Source organism: Styela clava, chromosome 4 (assembly GCF_964204865.1).
Source record: "Styela clava chromosome 4, kaStyClav1.hap1.2, whole genome shotgun sequence".
Taxonomy (NCBI): Eukaryota; Metazoa; Chordata; class Ascidiacea; order Stolidobranchia; family Styelidae; genus Styela; species Styela clava.
This window is the reverse complement of record NC_135253.1, coordinates 15,271,053-15,288,767: the sequence shown is the minus strand read 5'-3', so window position 1 is coordinate 15,288,767 and position 17,715 is coordinate 15,271,053. Positions and strand designations below refer to the sequence as shown.

At 35.4% G+C, this 17,715-nt stretch overlaps 1 protein-coding gene across 1 annotated transcript; it reads left to right on the top strand.

Annotated features, from left to right (window-relative positions):
* Positions 1-2,093: 2,093 nt before the first annotated feature.
* Positions 2,094-16,347, top strand: LOC120326407 (uncharacterized). Its single transcript, XM_039392692.2, has 24 exons — positions 2,094-2,237; positions 2,924-3,067; positions 3,862-4,009; positions 4,223-4,329; positions 4,505-4,634; positions 4,815-4,920; positions 8,708-8,851; positions 8,924-9,058; positions 9,549-9,689; positions 9,844-9,965; positions 10,097-10,322; positions 10,495-10,599; positions 10,934-11,068; positions 11,332-11,550; positions 11,671-11,874; positions 11,984-12,150; positions 12,536-12,618; positions 12,766-12,904; positions 14,371-14,524; positions 14,772-14,902; positions 15,194-15,266; positions 15,486-15,620; positions 15,808-15,928; positions 16,061-16,347. The coding sequence occupies exons 1-24, from the start codon at positions 2,132-2,134 to the stop codon at positions 16,168-16,170; spliced, it is 3,285 nt and encodes a 1,094-aa protein (XP_039248626.2). The 5' UTR covers positions 2,094-2,131; the 3' UTR covers positions 16,171-16,347.
* Positions 16,348-17,715: the final 1,368 nt, after the last annotated feature.

Genomic DNA, 17,715 nt, shown 5'->3' with positions numbered 1-17,715 from the left:
CTAAATCATATTTCCTTTTCGTAATACTTCTCAGATGTTCTGTTATACGATATTTAACGACCTTCCGGTCTCGCCGACTAAGCTTTGATTTATGTTTAAATGTTGGTTTACTTCCTCGTGGTTCTCTAAGTGCCCATAATTTCAATTACATTTAGTTACCCATCATTTTCGTAAATGCAATAATAAAACCCTTTTTTTATTTTATTTTTTTCAATTACATCTGAAATGAGCTCCACTGATATTTGTGGTTCTAATCTTCCCAATCATTACTTCTACGGCTAAATGCAAATTAAATGTTTATGCATTGTTACGTCATACTTGATTTGATATTTCAAATTCATTTAGCAAATTTTCTTTCTTGCCATTGTTGTAAACTGCTTGTCTGAGGAAGTCTGACTCTGGTCGGACGAAGCGTTACAGAAATACATTTGTGTTAGTGTGCAGCTGGACTCTTTAATTGAATAGAACAGTTACAATAGTTGCTGTTTTTTTAGGGACTAATCACAATTTAAATCATGAGTTCCGTTTCGAATATAAAAAGGAATTTTTTAATATCTAACAAAGCCGAAAGTGTAATAGCTATGCTCCATGCTGCTATTGCGACTGCGAGAAAGAGGAAAAACAGCAATTAGTGCCCACAATACTACCACAAAACACAAGAAGCATTGCGGAAAACGCAAGTATGAAGACTTTAGGTTCAGAGCATGGGTCAGAAACCTACGGCCCGCGGAGTAAAATAAATAATCAGCCCCGTGGCTGCGAATTTTAACCGTAATTTAATTTTATAATCTACGTCTGAAGTGCAGATTATTGGACACGGAGTAAACCTATGAATCGTTATTATGTTGTTGTTCTTCTTTAATAATTCTTCTTCTTTTTATGAAAAAAATCGTTTTTCAATTACTCGGACAAAAGAAAATTTTCAGTACGGAGAACTATAGGATGAGTGATACCCATTTAGAAAAGGTTCTAACTTTGGCTTCATCCAGTATTGTCACCTGATGTTGAAGATATTAAGCGTGATGGAACAAATAGTGTCCAATTAGATGCCATTTGTAAATTTTTTGCATAGGTAAGCGACATGAGCCCACGAGTTGTCGCAGTTTTCGCTTTCTATTTAAACTTCTGATCTGTGTAAATAATGTTGATTCATCAGTCACCCGTTCAGTTGTGCACCCGCCAAGATTTGTAACCCTTGATTTTGGCCCGCGAGCGACAAAATGTGCCGACCCCTGCTTCAGAAGTTGTGTCTGGTTGTGACTTTGTGCCTTTTTGCGATTTTGAGCCCGCATACAACTGTGTTCGAAGCGACTTCTAATAAAAAAAACTTGAGTGGATAAAAAATGGAGTGCGGAAGAGACTCCAAAAAAAAAAAAAGCTTGTGACACTCGTGCTTATTTTTGGCTCTAGGTCGATGGTAACCCTGGCTATATGGCTGAGTGGTCGGCGCAGTGTCAGGATTATCAATTAAAATTTATTCGAGAGCCAAATTTCTGAGTAACATAACGACATGTAAATACTTTACACGTCTTTTCATTACTCATAGATGATTCGTCTTACTACTAAGTTTGGTGGCTCGGGATATGCAACATTGTACATCATAGACTCGATATCGTTAAATTAAGTGCATAAAAGTCTGAACATAACTACAACATTTTCTAAAAAGAAATGAATATATTCAACTACAGTAGTAGGTTTTTGTTCCCGAACAATGAAATATTCATGTTGATATCTTTACGTCATTCATATATATATATTTATATATACAATTTCTTTGACTTGATGAACTTATTTTAAAAAAAATTGATTGAAAATCATTAATAAACCAATGTAGTAATACGAAGTAATGCTTTTTCATAACAGTATAAGAAACTATTTTGTATTGTCATGCTGGAATGAAAATAAAACGATACTTTGCGTTGCTAACTGATATAGTTGCCAATGTTACTCACGTACGACTTACATATTCTCCTGGTAACAGTTTAACATGAATGACAAAAACTAATTATTTTCCGACGACCTTATTGTTTGTCGTGTTAAATATCCATATTTAGTAGCCTTTTTACAAATGTGTTTTCCAGTTTCAAGCAACTTTATCTTGGGTAAGAGACTTTGAAGTTATGTTGCAGATATGTTGAATAAAATCCGAATTTTCTTCGTTTTGATGGTATACGCATCTTTCGCAAGTGCGATGATGATGGGAGGTCATGGAAAACCGAAGATTTTGATAAGAATAGGTATGTATGTTACGCGTTTACGCTCATTCAACCCTTGCTGTTAGGTGATTTGAATGTGGAAATTTCGATGAATAGGGCAAATTGGATATTTTTCAATATAATTGTGACCGAAACTGATACGAACCCAATATCGGTATGATTGAGTGATGATAACATTTAGATTGGAAAAGTTTCCAATTTTCTGATACCAATATTTTTTTAAAAACTTGGATGAAATCTCCCATAATGATTGTTCATCCAGTAAAATATATATCCAGTATAATATAACAGATGCTAATATTTATATCGTAAAGGTGAACAAATTCCTGATTCCAATAATTCGAACATGGATGAAATCTCACATTCTCACATAATGATTGTCTATTGTGTTGGCTATTCAGTATGCGCCTGGCTATAAAAAAATAGTATGTCATCTTGTTCAACGTATATATGAGTTATTAAATAGGTAAGGAAGAATCATCATTCTCCAGCATACTCAAACTCAGCAGCTATCTTCCGTTTGGGTGACTACTCGTCGAGTGCTCTGATAGGGTAAATACGTCATACAAGTCAATTTTGTTTTTAAAATCTTGTTTTTATTTTGTTTAAATAAATAGCGTTCTGTAACAATACATCAAAACACCTGATTTTCTTCGTGAAAATTAAAATACGTTTTCAGTAATCCAATTCCTATTGTACTCATGCAGGTATTCTTCATGATAATTCTGAAAAATATCTGGCAGAAGAGATTGAAAACGCACTGAAGAGTTATACCGATAAATATCAAATTTCTGATATTTATTCAGTACAGTCAACAAAATTTGACATCGACTTCACGGAAAATCTAGCAGGTCCCATCCCATAATTTGAATTAATGTATATTCGAACATCGCTTTATCCAGCAGGGGTTTCCAAACTTTTTCAGCTCGCGGCGTACTAACAACAAGATTAAAACAGAGAATTAATATATGCAGAATCATGAAAATAGAAATGAAAAAAATATTTTGTTGTATATACTATATATATTGTGTCGCATATATTGTACTGATATATACTGATAGAAAATTCGCATGGCGAAGTTTGTGGTAAAATTAAGAACTCTAAATATTTCATGTGAAAAATGAAATGTGAAGAATTATGGAAGTAATATCACTTTAAAACTCTTTTTAAATTGTCTGCCCCATTACTGATTGCAATATAATAAAGTTCATGTTGCGGTGTTAATTATTGTGATAAAATCTCGGGAATTTTGTGAAAATTTGCGGCACACTTCCAAGACCTTGGCGGCACATAGTTTGGAAAACCCTGCGCTTATCGTAATGATTGTTAGGCATACTCAATTTTAGTTTACACCATTTAAGAAAATTCAACCTGATGAAGCAGATATACAAGTAACATGTGTTTTGAGATCATTTGCTATTTGGGTAGCGGTTTAGTCTGCGGATCATGGGTTTGAGCACACCTCTCCCTTACATCTATCTCCTTATTTAAAGCAGTATCCTATTTAATCCAGTGGTCCGCATGTGTCGCATTAATCTGTAAAACTGATCGTTTAAATCAGCCTAATTACAAATTATCTGAAATATTTTTCTCATGCTTTGACTACCTCATTTAATATTTCATTCAATTGTTTGTCTCGGTTTAGATATTCTCAAGAATTCAAAACTGACAGCGGTGTTTGTTTCATCTCGTCATGTCAAGTGTGCGGCAATTGAATCTTTGTTCCAGATTTTGCCATTTTTCTTTGTGTCTGGTACAGAAACTTCTTGCGATAGTAATTTGCCCTATAGCAGGTAACACGTATATATATAGAAAATTTCCCAAATTAATTTTTCATGACTGCTTCAGATAAAGCTTTGAAACAAAGAAATAATTCCAAATTTGAATCGATGAATTCATATGATATTAGTTGAGTGAACTTTCGAACTTCGTTTTTATGGATATTGTTAATACGTAACAATGCTTTATTCCAGTTAATAAAATATGAATTTGATTTTACATGCCAGAGCGATCTACATGTTTCCAAGTGACTCCGTCTTGACAGCAACAATGTTGAAAGCCATGGTTGAATATGAATGGACATCAGCAGCTGTACTTTATCAGAATAACGACGGTGAGGTCCCAAGGCTTTACATCAGCACCTGTGTGAATCCACGCGAAAACATATCGGATTTTTTCAATGCGTTAAAGGTTTTGAAGGTTCACTTCAACTCAACATGACCTTTTTAAAAATTGCGATGATTTCGACTTTATTTATATAAAAACACTTTTCAAAAATCAATTTACAGAAATAAAGTATACATTCCAAGATATGCAGGACGTTCGCGATAAAGGAATTGATATTGGTGCATATGAGGCAGTTGGGAATGATGATAGTATACGTCAAAAATTAATAGCTGCGAGAAGAAAAGGATACAGGTTCCGTATTAAACAATTCAGTTATTTGAGAACTTGATACAGCTGAAATTATTGACGTGAATTATCCGTGAAAATTTGAAATAATTCATTTACTTAACTCAAGAGCCAAGGTGTGTTTCGAAGTTATCGGGACGTACTTGAAAAAACCTTGACGTAAATGTCACTTTATTTTTTCCACAGGACATACGTTCTTGTTTGCTCGTATACAAGATTATTGCAAATTATGACAATAGCTCGTCAACTTCGATTATCAACAAGTAACAATCATTGGTTTATTCCGAACGTGGTAAGATATATACTATTTGAATTCATACATTACATCCATACATTTGGGAGGTTAACTGAGAATCAGAGTGGCTAGTCGGGCTAATTTGTTCGAGTCGTCATCAGTGTTCCCTCTAAGAAAATTACACACTGCGCAAATATTGTTTTTACTGAGCAAGACTATTTTAAGGCTGAGCAGAATCCTAAATTATTTGCAAACTTTGTGAAATGTAATAATAGTAGCTTATTATGTATTGTCGGTATGCGAACAAAGCACACGTTTAACTCAAATAGCTTCTCTTTGGTTTCGTGCCTTTCCAAGGTTTATACATTTTGTCCATGTTTGTTGTGTTTATTGCTGAATCAAGCGACAATCATCCAAAGTACAATACTTGATGTACAATCTCGACATTTTTGTTGTTGAAACATCATTGCTTTCATCAAAATCAGAGTATGAAATTTTGCTTGTCTTATGCTCCGCATGATTTCTTCCCTGGCGACGAAGTCTATGCTTATCAAAAATTCGAAGCCGTAATTTTTGCTTCACCATGAATGTGGCAATTTAGTGTATGTTGACATGCGACTATTTATTAATTTGCGGGACAACAGCCATAGGCGTAGCCAGGGGGGGGGGGCAGTGGGGCCATGGCCCCCCCCCCAAAATTTTCAAGAATTCCATTCCTAATCCACCAGTTTTGTGGCATCTTGTCTCGTCAAGCGTGTACACTAGAGATGTACCGATGTATCGGTATCGGGTATCGGTATCGGCAATATCGGCCATTTTTTTGGTATCGGCCATGTATCGGTATCGGTTGAATTAAGGCCGATATTTCCGATATATTTATATTTTTGATATGGTCCAGAATGTTTTAAAAGATAAGTTGGAATACTACTTTTTAATTTATTTTTTGTCTGGAGAGATCGTGCGCTATGAGACATACATGTCCCCACCCCCGCGAAAGAATAGGATTCACGTGTTTTTAGCTATTTATCAGCCAAACTAGTTCAACTAATTTGGCTATTTTCGCTGTCAATTTTTTATATTGACATTTTTAATATTACATAGTAATTATGAAGAAATATATCAACACAGCACATAACAAAAAGCAACTAGGCGCCCAGTTTTAAATCATACAGTGGAATTGGGGTCCTTATTAACGGCACAAGGACTTTTGGCACGGCTATAAATGCTGACTGTTTGTCGTCAAGTACGAGTGTCATTTAGTCCGTCGACATCGATAAACTAAATTTCGAAATTCAAAATTTATGATAGCAATTGTAAAATATTTTATATTATAAAATAGTAAAGTAAAAAAACATCCTCGACCGTTATAGGTAGGCCTTCTTTTTGTCGGTGCTGTTTGATATTCTTTCAATTTGGCTTTGACTTATTGCGTCGACGATTACGATTAGCCACGAAAAAAAATATTTGTAAAATGATTTTAATTTGAACGTAGGACGGCGGCGCTAGAATGTGTGGGGATATTCGATATTCTTTTAAACTCGAATAACGATATTCGAAGGTCGCGATATTCATATCAAGTTCAAATTGGACATCCCGGCTTATGAGTTTCAATTGAACACCGAGATTACTAGCCTTACTGTACAATGTATCTTAATCAGTTGAAGCAAACACCAAACATCAATTTCATATTATGTGATATATCTTTTTTTTTCGATCTGAAATAATGTGTACCATGAACAACGCTCAAAGACCATTGTTTTAATCCGTCTGCCCTACACAGCACACCTAATTAAGTAATAATTACATAGTATCGGTATCGGAATATCGGCCTTTTTGTAGTATCGGCGTATCGGTATCGGTATCGGCGTTTTTAGCTGGTATCGGATCGGTATCGGTATCGGCGACAAAAGTGGTATCGGTACATCTCTAGTGTACACCGCAATACAGATCGTTATGACGCTACTAGCAACCACCGTTGAGGCTGAGCGGTCTTTCTCATGCATGAAACGGGTAAAGACATGGCTGCGCTCATCAATGACGTCCAATCGCCTTTCTGATTTGTGTGTGCTTCACTGTCACCGTGAAATGGTCACCGAGGAGAAAATTAATCGAGTTGTGTCGAGCATAGTTGGCGGGAAGCGAAGGATGGACTTTTAATTGGGGCGATGTATTTTACTTATTCAAATTGCGTTGTTAATATTTGTTGTTTCAAATAAAAAATTGTTTATTAATGGATTTTGTATTCACAAAAATCCAGCTGAGTAATTGAATCAGTTTGCTTGGTGACCAACTGTTGTTGTTTTGCGCTTGAAGTACGGGCGCTTGAAGAACGGTGTTTTAAACCCAATATAATTTCTAAAATTTTCAAATTTGGCCCCCCCCAAAATTTTGGGCTGGCTACGCCACTGACAACAGCTGAACACGTGGCGGAACACTACCCGTGTGAGGCTTCATTTCACTTGACGGGGTTTTCAAAACTTCACTTTCTTCAGCGGTCGGTATTGCGGTGAAAAAGTTCGAACAACCTCTTCTTGCTTCCACGTTTCGCTTCTGAGTTAATGCATCTAGTGCGTCAATGTGCTTTTTATGATTTAAATGGCGTTTTTAATAGTCAACTTCTTAGTCCCTCCCAGGATTTTCCTTTTCCAAATCACTATCAGGTGCCACTTCCCGACAAACTTTCCTTGACGTGGAAAAGCAATAAATTTTGCAAACTTTAGCAGTTGTTTTAGCTAATGCATACCGGTATCAAGATTGCAAATTAGTGTCGAACACTTCACTGTTGTATTTAACCATTCCACTTAAAAATTAATTTTCTTATTTTTAGCTTTACTTCCTTGAATAGACATTTCACTCACACGTCAGTTAAAGAAAACTAGTATATTATTGGTTTTGGTCAATATGCTGAATATGAAAACGCTTAAAACTTTTTTTTTAGTAATTTCTGGTGAAACATGCTTACAACATCGCTATATAACATGGGTATCATTCAGTTTAAGCTCATGGCCACGTGTGTACCAATCTAGAGATTTAAGAGCCGACAGTGCTAGCACTCGCTTAAACTCAGCCTTTCTTCAAATTCCAACTAGTTTAGCTTAACCATACGGCTACGAGCAACCAACAAATTTCCTGTAACAAACAATGGGCACCAGCTTTGCAACATTTGATACCTATTCAAATTCTAAAACATCCCATATCTTCATCTGTTCGATTACACTACGGACAATAACAAGATTTTGCCGGGTCGACAACACGAAGTTCAGAGCGCGCGATGAAAATTTTAAAAACCGACCCACGCTGGCATACAGAAATCAAGGTATTCGTGACAGACACGTGTGTGACATCACAATGACTAGTGTTAACCAGAATACGCGTGAAACATAAAACGAGCATTCTAGTTTAGCGTTAATATAAATGACATATGAAATATGAGCCACGATTTAAAAACGAAATGTTGCTGCGCGAGCATGAGATTTTACTGCGCAAATGTTCTGGTGGTACTGCGCAATTGCGCGGTTGCGCAGCTTAGAAGGAAACCTTGGTCGTGAATGTGATTCTAAGACACCAAGTTGTAGAAATGGCTAAATGACCTGCAAATCAGAATACACCAGGATTTGACTATACGCTATTTCTGTTGTTGTTTTCGATTCGTCGCCAAACTGAAATATAAACTTAGAACGGAGTTAGAAGGCCTTAGCTTAGACTGTTATAGAAGTACTGGTCCGTCTCATCTTTCAAACCTCTAATACAGTGACTATAAATACAATTTACAGTGAATAGGAATAATGTTTTTCTACGTATCGGCCCGTTAGGCATGCTAATACTACTAAATCTAAATCAATAGCTTTTGAATCCACACGTTCTTCACGAATTCTTGAAAGATGGAGTGGGCATAACATTTCTGCACAGTCCTCTGGTTACACCACTCACATTGGAAATACTCAAAAAGAATGCAAGCTTATCAGAAAATGGACATGAATTGTTCACGGTAAATGTAATGTTGTGAAATGCATCAATATTGGTCGATTACCACCCGCGAATCAAATTTCTATTTCTACAGAATGTTGTTTTGGGTTTGATGAACATTGCTATGCGTTCAATCATAGAAGCTTGTACAGAGTCTAAAAAAGTCCATCATATGTACAAAGAAGAAGATGGAGTTTGCCTGTCAAACATGAACAGCGGACACAGCTCAGTAAGATTGCTTGTTACATATTTAGGGGTGAAAGGTCATAAACTAAATAAAATGATAATAATATTGGCCCAATTTATGCTTTATACAAACGTAGCCTAGACTAAACGGGCAAAAGCTAATTCAAAATCATTAACATAACATATATTATCATTATTTTTACACGAACTCATAATGCTACAAAAATTAGTATTGATTACTTCTATTACCAAATATGTCCAAAAATGCCATTTGATATTGTAAGATAAAATAATTCTTGAATTTTCAGTGAAAGCAAAGTTCAATAGAAAGATACATTTGAACAAAGCATTCTATAAAGTCTAGTATTTCAGAAAATTTGCTTAAACGTTTTTCGACTCAATTTTCGGAATCTAATTCACTGACATAAAGGATGGATAATTAGCACAATATGCCTATTTTGTTGAAATCGTCAATTTTAAGTTTGTTATATGTTTTTTTTCGCAAACTATCGCGACCTCAATCTCTCATTTAGTATTTGTTCTGCGGACCAGATATGACAGTAAATGGTACCTATTCTGCGTCAGAAGATGATTCATTTTCATCAACAACTGCTGCAACTGAGTCTAATGTTTCATCAAGTCCGACCACTAAATCGGAATCACAATATTCAAAGGTAACACATGTCTTCATCAAAATATGTTGATGTACATCAATTTAACTGAACTTTGGTTAGGAATGGGGAAGGGATAATGGAAACTTAAGAACCCCTGTCACAACATACTACTGGCAAGAAGTATTACTCACGTGTTTCTATGATTTCTTTGCAGCGAGTAGAATTTGACGCAAGTTGTATTATTTATGAAATTAATTCAACCGACATCCAACAATCTGGGGGTGGTGGTTCTGAATCTTCCTCTTCTGGACATGATCACGCGCGTCGGAGGAGAGAGTAAGCTATCTTGTAATCTTATATACTTAATTTAGCAACATAATGTGAAATTTACTTGATCCTCTATCGTTATTGAGAAAAATATTTTCAGTTTTGAGATATACTACCGCATACTATAACTTTGTTATCAGATCAGGGGCTCACGGTGAAATGGGCATGACTAACGCCGCTAATACCAGCACAATAGATTCCAACAATGGAATGCATGACAGTGGTGGTCCACCAGCGCACGGTGATGATGACGATCATGACGGATCTCCGGCGGAGGAACTGAGCTCACACGCTGGGCATGGAGATGAACTGTTTTCTATAGCTGCTAACTTCAATCCATGCAAATACGAATCTGTCTTCAAATGGGTATTTTTTCTCAGTCATTTTTTATTCGAAACATTTTAAACGTAATGCACTAATGTTCCGATCCATCAATTATGGAACTATCTTTTAATGAAAAAAAATTTTTGTTTTTTAATTGAAAGCAGTAATACTGGGTCTTATAGACTCAAATTTTAGTATTACATTTTTCCAACAGAATTACAACCCAGGAACTTGCAGCGAAACGTTTTTCACCCATCTAAATCCAATGGATTCAAATACTGTTTTTGTTGTGGAACATGTTCACGTGATGGACGAAAATGTAAGAATTTCTACTTTGGGAGTATATTACCATTCAAATGTGCATTATTGGATACACATTTTTATTGCCTTCTGTACCAACAGCAGGGTCTCAGATTAGGTCGGAGGCGGTGAATTGTGACGGAACAAAGTGTTCCCATATTTCTAAAAATAGTGTTCCCACAAAATAAAATAGTGAAAATGTAAATTAGCGGAAATCTGAAAAAAAAAATAAAAGTGATAGAACTTATAACAACCTCAACCATGTTTAGGTACTAAAGATTTGAAACCGAATAGAGTCACTTCATGTCCAATGACTATTGTAATATGTCGTGGTAATTATCATATACTTCTAGGGAAACGGAAAACATGAATTGCTCTCTGTTGGTGGATATATCGGGAGTCGTGGAGAAATAACTGTAACTTATCCTACATTTAAAATATCGCATATTGTTCTTCCTGAAAGAGATTTCGTTTTGGGCGTTCTCTGGGTAAGTAAATCGATTTCGTAGCACGTAAGTTTACAGTTCTCATCGACTGTTCTGGTAGTTTTTTACTCAAGTGGATATAGTATACTGGAACTCTTACCACTGGGATGACTCAGCTCTATACTGTCAGTCTGGCTAGCATTCCTGAAATTGCAAATACGTTATCACTGGGGAACATCATAGCGTGTCCTATTTAATTCTTTTTGGTTCTCACCAATACTGCAGATTATCTACAGTTCGTAATAACCTTGGATAATTTCTTTCAGAGCCCACCTTGGTTGTCGTGGAAAACTGATCCAGTGACAAATATGCCAGTTCCCGGTTCTTATACGGGTTTTTTGTATGAATTAATCGTGGAGCTTTCGTTGTCAGTAGGGTTCAACTTTACTATTTATGAACAATCTGCAATTGAATTTGGAGAAGGATACAATCACTCGCTACAGTATATCGAATCTAGAATTAATGAGCTCTTTGACAACAATACGGTATGTATAGATTGAAGTTTACGGTCTTCTCTCTTTACTTCGTCGTATCCCATCTGAGATTCGTTCACTCCTTTTTAAATGTGTCGTTCTCAAATCATTTTTATTTTTCATGTATATTAGTGCGATATATTCCTTTGGGCTAAAACAATTGAAGGAAACAGAATAATGTTGGAGAATACTTTCGGAATAACTACAGCATTCCAACAGCCCAAAATGTATTTGTTAACCGAGAGAGTAGAAAGAGATCAGAATGTCAGTATTTGGCAGTTTTTAGCTCCGTTTAGAGAAGAGAGTTGGGTGGTTCTCTATACTTCTCTTTTCGTGGTGAGTAAACGCGTGGCTACTGATATGTTGATTACTCGAACTAAATTTCTACATTTGTATCACAAATCAATTTTAAAATCTTCACATTGAAAAATTTCGGTTAATATAGGTATCTCTTCTTATGACTTACATCAATAATAAGAATCCAAACGAATTTCGAAGAGCAGCGAGAGATTTGCGAGAAGGGGCGAAGCACTCTGAACACATGGGAATTATGAATAGTCTCTGGTTCAATTTTGCAGCCCTCGTACAGCAATCGTCTCAACTCTTACCATAGTATGTATTAATATTAATATGAATATATTTACATACAGCTGGGATATTCAAAAATAAATTAGTTATAGCTATTTTCCATTTGAACTTACTAGATGATAATAACAGTCGTTGCTGTGTCACATTGTAATTCAGCCTCAATTCCTTTTGGTATGTCCGTTACATGCCAGATCGAAATTCATGATAGCATGAAAAATAAAAAGAAGCAATATTGCTAGACACCTGTTACAACATTTTTAAGAAGGGATTAGGTATTAAACTACTAAAATTAAGATAAATGCTATATCTATATATATATATATTTGTATATATGCCCCATTAATACCTTTTTGTACGAATACATGAATTTATTATTATTAAATGCTTTTAATCGTTATGTTCATTCCAGTTCAGCATCATTGAAAGTCTTGAGTGGAATATGGTGGTGCTTTGTGATGTTAGTTGTGTCCGCATATACCGCAAGCATGATATGTGAGTGTTGTTATGTGCATATCGACTCTATAAATGTGTTGGTATTGTAGTACTTATTTTTCAATAATTCAATTTTATACTGATATTTGAAATTGAATATATATCGCTTTGTAAACATTAAATTTTCATCATTCATTTATATTATAGCTTTCATGACACAAACAGACAATGCAGGTATCACGACTTTAGAAGAGTTGGTTGGCCAACAAGAGTATGATTATGGTATGATGGAGTCGAATCCGATGCTTTCCAAGTTCTTGCCTCAAGCAAGAGATGCACCATATAGGTATAATGTACTGCAGGGGTGTGCAAACTGCGGCCCGCGGGCCAAATGCGGTCCGCAAGGCAAAATTGTGCGGCCGCGGAGAAGAGCCAATATTGAATGATATGCGGCCCGCAAAACGAGTTTTTAATCGAGTTTGATCCGGTATGTGAGAGTTATTCCAATTCCCGGCTGAACGCGTAATACGTAGTCTTCACAGGCACCGCCAATCCTGCGATTCCGTATTGCCTGTTCATCCTGCGTTACACCCTACTATGTTGCAAACGTTTTTATTTTTCTTCCATTGCCAAATCCATTCAATAGTGTTATTGTCGAAAGAGGTGAACAAACTACAGTTCCTTGTTAAGGACAACTACTAAGGAGTAAATTCAGGACTCGAGCTATTTTATTCTGATTTTATCTTTTTCGTCGACTTTGTATTCATCATCACCGTTTGTGAATTAAGCGTCCGAATTTCATACGAACAATATTTTCTTCACTTACAGTGGAATGTGATATTTATGAAGTTGATACTTATACTTGAATACTTATACTCTTTTTACTGCGTCTGTCTTGTTTTCGCAATGGATAAAAACTCCGAAAAGCTGCAAAATTAGTAGTTGAAACGACAGAAAAATAATATCAACAAATCTGTAGTTTTTTATATGTTAGCAAGAGCCGTGGGAAAAATATCATTGAATTCAAGGGTTCGATTTAGTGACGCGCAAATATCGAAATGACATTCTAAAATCTTAAGAGATTGACAAATTCGAACGGTTATTGTGACGTAACAATGTGCCAACACGACACCGCGTGTCTTGGTTGACGATTCAATTTCGCCCCTTCAAAATTATAGAAAGTATCTGCTTCTGCTTTGCAAAGCCTATAACGAAGTCCAATTTATTATCTATGCCCATTAAGTTACAATTCCCAAACAGCTTAGCTTGTGCGAAGCAAACAACGCATTTCATAAGATCAATAAACAAAATATTTGTACATGCAACTGCTAGAAATCTCATGGTAAAAAAGGTGCGGCCTGCGGTTTCACCCAGTTATCAATATTTGGCCCGCCTGTAATAAAGGTTGCACACCCCTGATGTACTGCATTATCAGTACAATGGTAATACATAGAAACCTACGGGTTATTCTTGCTCAAAATTTTTGTGAATGTCTCTCACAAATATAATTTGGCAACAACTGATTCTCAGGTGGGCCCAAGTCCACTGCAGACTTTTTAAACAAATTTAGAAAGTCGATTGAAATGTTCTATGTTTAGTTTACATTTGTACGAGATATAAAAAATTGATTGAGAGGCCTTTGCAAATTACGGTATCAAATTTGAATGACATGCTTTCCCACCGAATCCTGGATAATAATTAAAATCTACTCAAACAGTTGCAAATATAGTTATGATGTTGTTGTTCATAAACTAATTTTGCTTTGAATCTATGCTTATTTATAATACTTCCTAACATTATTTTATTCTAAAGTTCTATGTGGGAACATTTGAAAAAAAGATACAACACAAGCATATCTAAATCAATTGAAGACGCATTAGATAAAATAACTTCTGGAAAATTTATCATGATTGCTTCATTCAAAGAAGTCGTTACCGCTATAAAAGAGAGCTGCATTTACGACATGGTATTTAAATTAATTTTTCAAATGGATCATATCATTATCATTTATTCTAGGATAACAAAAATAAGTAATACTAACCAGAACATGAAAGAAAATATGATACAATGTCATCATTATAAACAAAACCTTGAACTTTTTAGTAATAACTCGGATTTTTTAGATTTGTATATTGACTCTCTCAAAACTTTGACTTTCGTCAAATGTCTGCCATTTTACTCTTTTTACATTGGTAACTTTCCCAATGCATTAGGTGGGCGATGGGTTTTACAAATACCAATTTGGATTCCCAGTCCCACAAGGCTGGCAGTTTCTTCCAATGATCAACGACCACTTGGCGAGATTATATGACAAAGGTATTATCTCACAACTGGAACGCGAATGGTATGGTTTTGTTACAGAAGTCCTTCAATATAAGCCAGCCAGTTTTGTAACGTTCATAACTATTTTCTATAAAATATAATTTGAACTATAAATGTTTTAGAACTTTGTCAAAAATTATATCTAAATATATGGTAACGATTCTTTGGATATTTAGCGAAAATTATAATTCAAGCTTTTTTGATATACCATTGATGAATGAGTTTTAGTTATTCTATGATGTAGCAGTTTTCTGATTTCCGCTGCTCAGTTGCTCTGCTGATAATATCTTGTCTTTTCAAAATGTGAAATCAGGTTTGGTGATCTAGAAGCGAGATGTGAGACCGATGCCATTCCAGCTACTGCAAAAGGTCAACTCGATCTGAAAGTTAGTGGACTTCCATTTTTTGAAAGACGCGGTATATATATGAATATGGTTTGATATAGAATATAGTCAACAAAGACTGCAAAATTACTCTTCTCTCCCGATGAAAAACCTTCAAGAATGAAGCCAGAATATTATTGTGGTTGAAAAATCTCATCTGATTGATATACTGTCGCCAAAATTGATTAGAGTATTACAATTTTTGTTGTTTATAATTACCAGGCCTTTATTGGAATGTACGTATTTCTTATATTCGGAGTGACGGGTGGAATCATTGTTTGTATATGCGAGACATCTTATGTTAAATATGGAGGATTTGGAGGTTTTATTGGCAGAGCTAACAAATACGAGTTTCGTGTAAGTATAAGTGTGGCTATCAGTCGGTTTCATCAATTATTACCATTACCCGATATATATATACATCTATATACTTTATACATCATTTTTCTAATATATAAATATATATATATATTTGACGTAGTATTTATCGTGTAATGGCTTTGGTATCCTTGATGATTGTATATTCAAATAATTTATTATTCAGAACAATCACGCAGAACACCAGAAACCCGACAAGGTGATGGAAAAAGAGTTTGAAAATTGGCCAGGTGGATGGGAAGTGATCAAACACAGGCCATTTGTTAACACGGTGTCTGATATTTTAGGTATATATATAGGTTTAAAACAAAACAGTAATTAAGTTATCGAATTAAAAAACACTGTACCTAACTGCAAATGAATATATTTAGTTATATTTTGTTTTTGATAATTAACATATATATTGATTTTCTTGATAGAGAACTCATTTGCTCCTTGCACTGGTTGTGGCCAATTCGGGAAGACTGACACTGGAGGCAAAAATTCAAGATCTTCTACATCTACACAGCTAACGGAGCATGAGTGCTAATAAAAACGCTGATAAATAATATACCTTATCACATTCCTGAAATCTACTACTCAAAATCAATAGTTTCGTTAGGGGACAAATTTTTCCCCTTCTTCATATGAAATTACGTGAAATGAAATATTTATTAATATTTAACTCTTGGTTACATGCAAGATCGTAGCCACCCAAATTGTGGGAGAGGGGGGGGGGGGGGCAAAATTTTTTTTATTATATTATAATTTGGTAATACGACTCTCACTCGTACCTTTTGGTCCGAACAAGACTCCATAAAGACAGCCACTGATATCTCGAAATAGACTCTCTACAGACTTACTTTGCTGTCGAAGTTATCCAAGCTATATATATATAAGCGCGCTTTTTCATCAATCTCGGTTGGTTCATTTGGAGAAAGGATTATTAATAGTGTAGCGAGTACATGAAGATAGTTAATGTGTATTTCGATACTTTTTACCGCTTATTGTTAATAGTGCATCACCTGTGCATGTAATTCACCCGAAAAAAGGTCGCTGCCCGATTTCATTTTCTTTCATGATATATTCATGCAAATTTTTTTGCGAAAAAGTTGATGACGTACTTTCACCCTCGCTCAGGTGTTGCTTGTTTTGTCGCCCTTTGTAAGTTAGAAAATTGGTTTCATTACATATATATAATATGAGTGAGGCTTTGAGTGTATTAAAGTTAATAGTTATTTGGATCAATTCGTTTGTGCAACTTTACAATATACGAATATTTGGCATTACAATCTATTGTGTGCTTATTGGCGACTGAAGAAGTTGAGTTAAGGTTTGCTCCGCTAAATTGCGTCAAATAGTACTGGGGTAAAGACACGCGAAATAGGGACATTCTTTCCCTATAATAAATAGTACGTCAGGTTTTCGGTAAATCGTTCAAGAATAAAGCAAAATGGTGTTTCGAATGGCCGTTAGAATTGATGTCTCACTGCAAATGCCGGAAAATGGTATTAAAAATGTTAAATTTATTTTTATGGATGGGGGGGGGGGGGGATCCCTGGCTACGCCTATGATAACATGTGTTCTTGAGTGGGTCACAGATATTTGATCAATGTTTGTATTGATAATAAACTTCTGAAAGAAATCTTATAACCTCATGTTGATGTTGGCGTAGTTTTGGACTTCACTTATGCAGCACTTCTATCAGGGACTTTATATGGCACTCGATTTTATGTAATTAAAGTACGAAAACACGCATATGAATTACCAAAAACGTTTAGAAAGATGCGACAAATTGTTTTACGGTTCCCAAGAGTCTGGAGGGAATTCCACTCTGATAGTGTTCTATTTTTCGATCAGCTTTTAACCACATTAAGGCACTTTTACACTCATTGTTATTTTAGATTTCTAGGCTTTTATTTCAAGTCTCATCTAGTTCTCGCATAACCCCTGAAACAGTCTTTAGATGAACTACCGAAAGAGGTCAGACGTAGCGACAAATGAACATATCGGTTATATTGTTATGTCATAAACGATGTCAGAGCCAACAGCTGATTAACTTTTTACAGCGGTGCAGACATGCGTCCAAAATTAG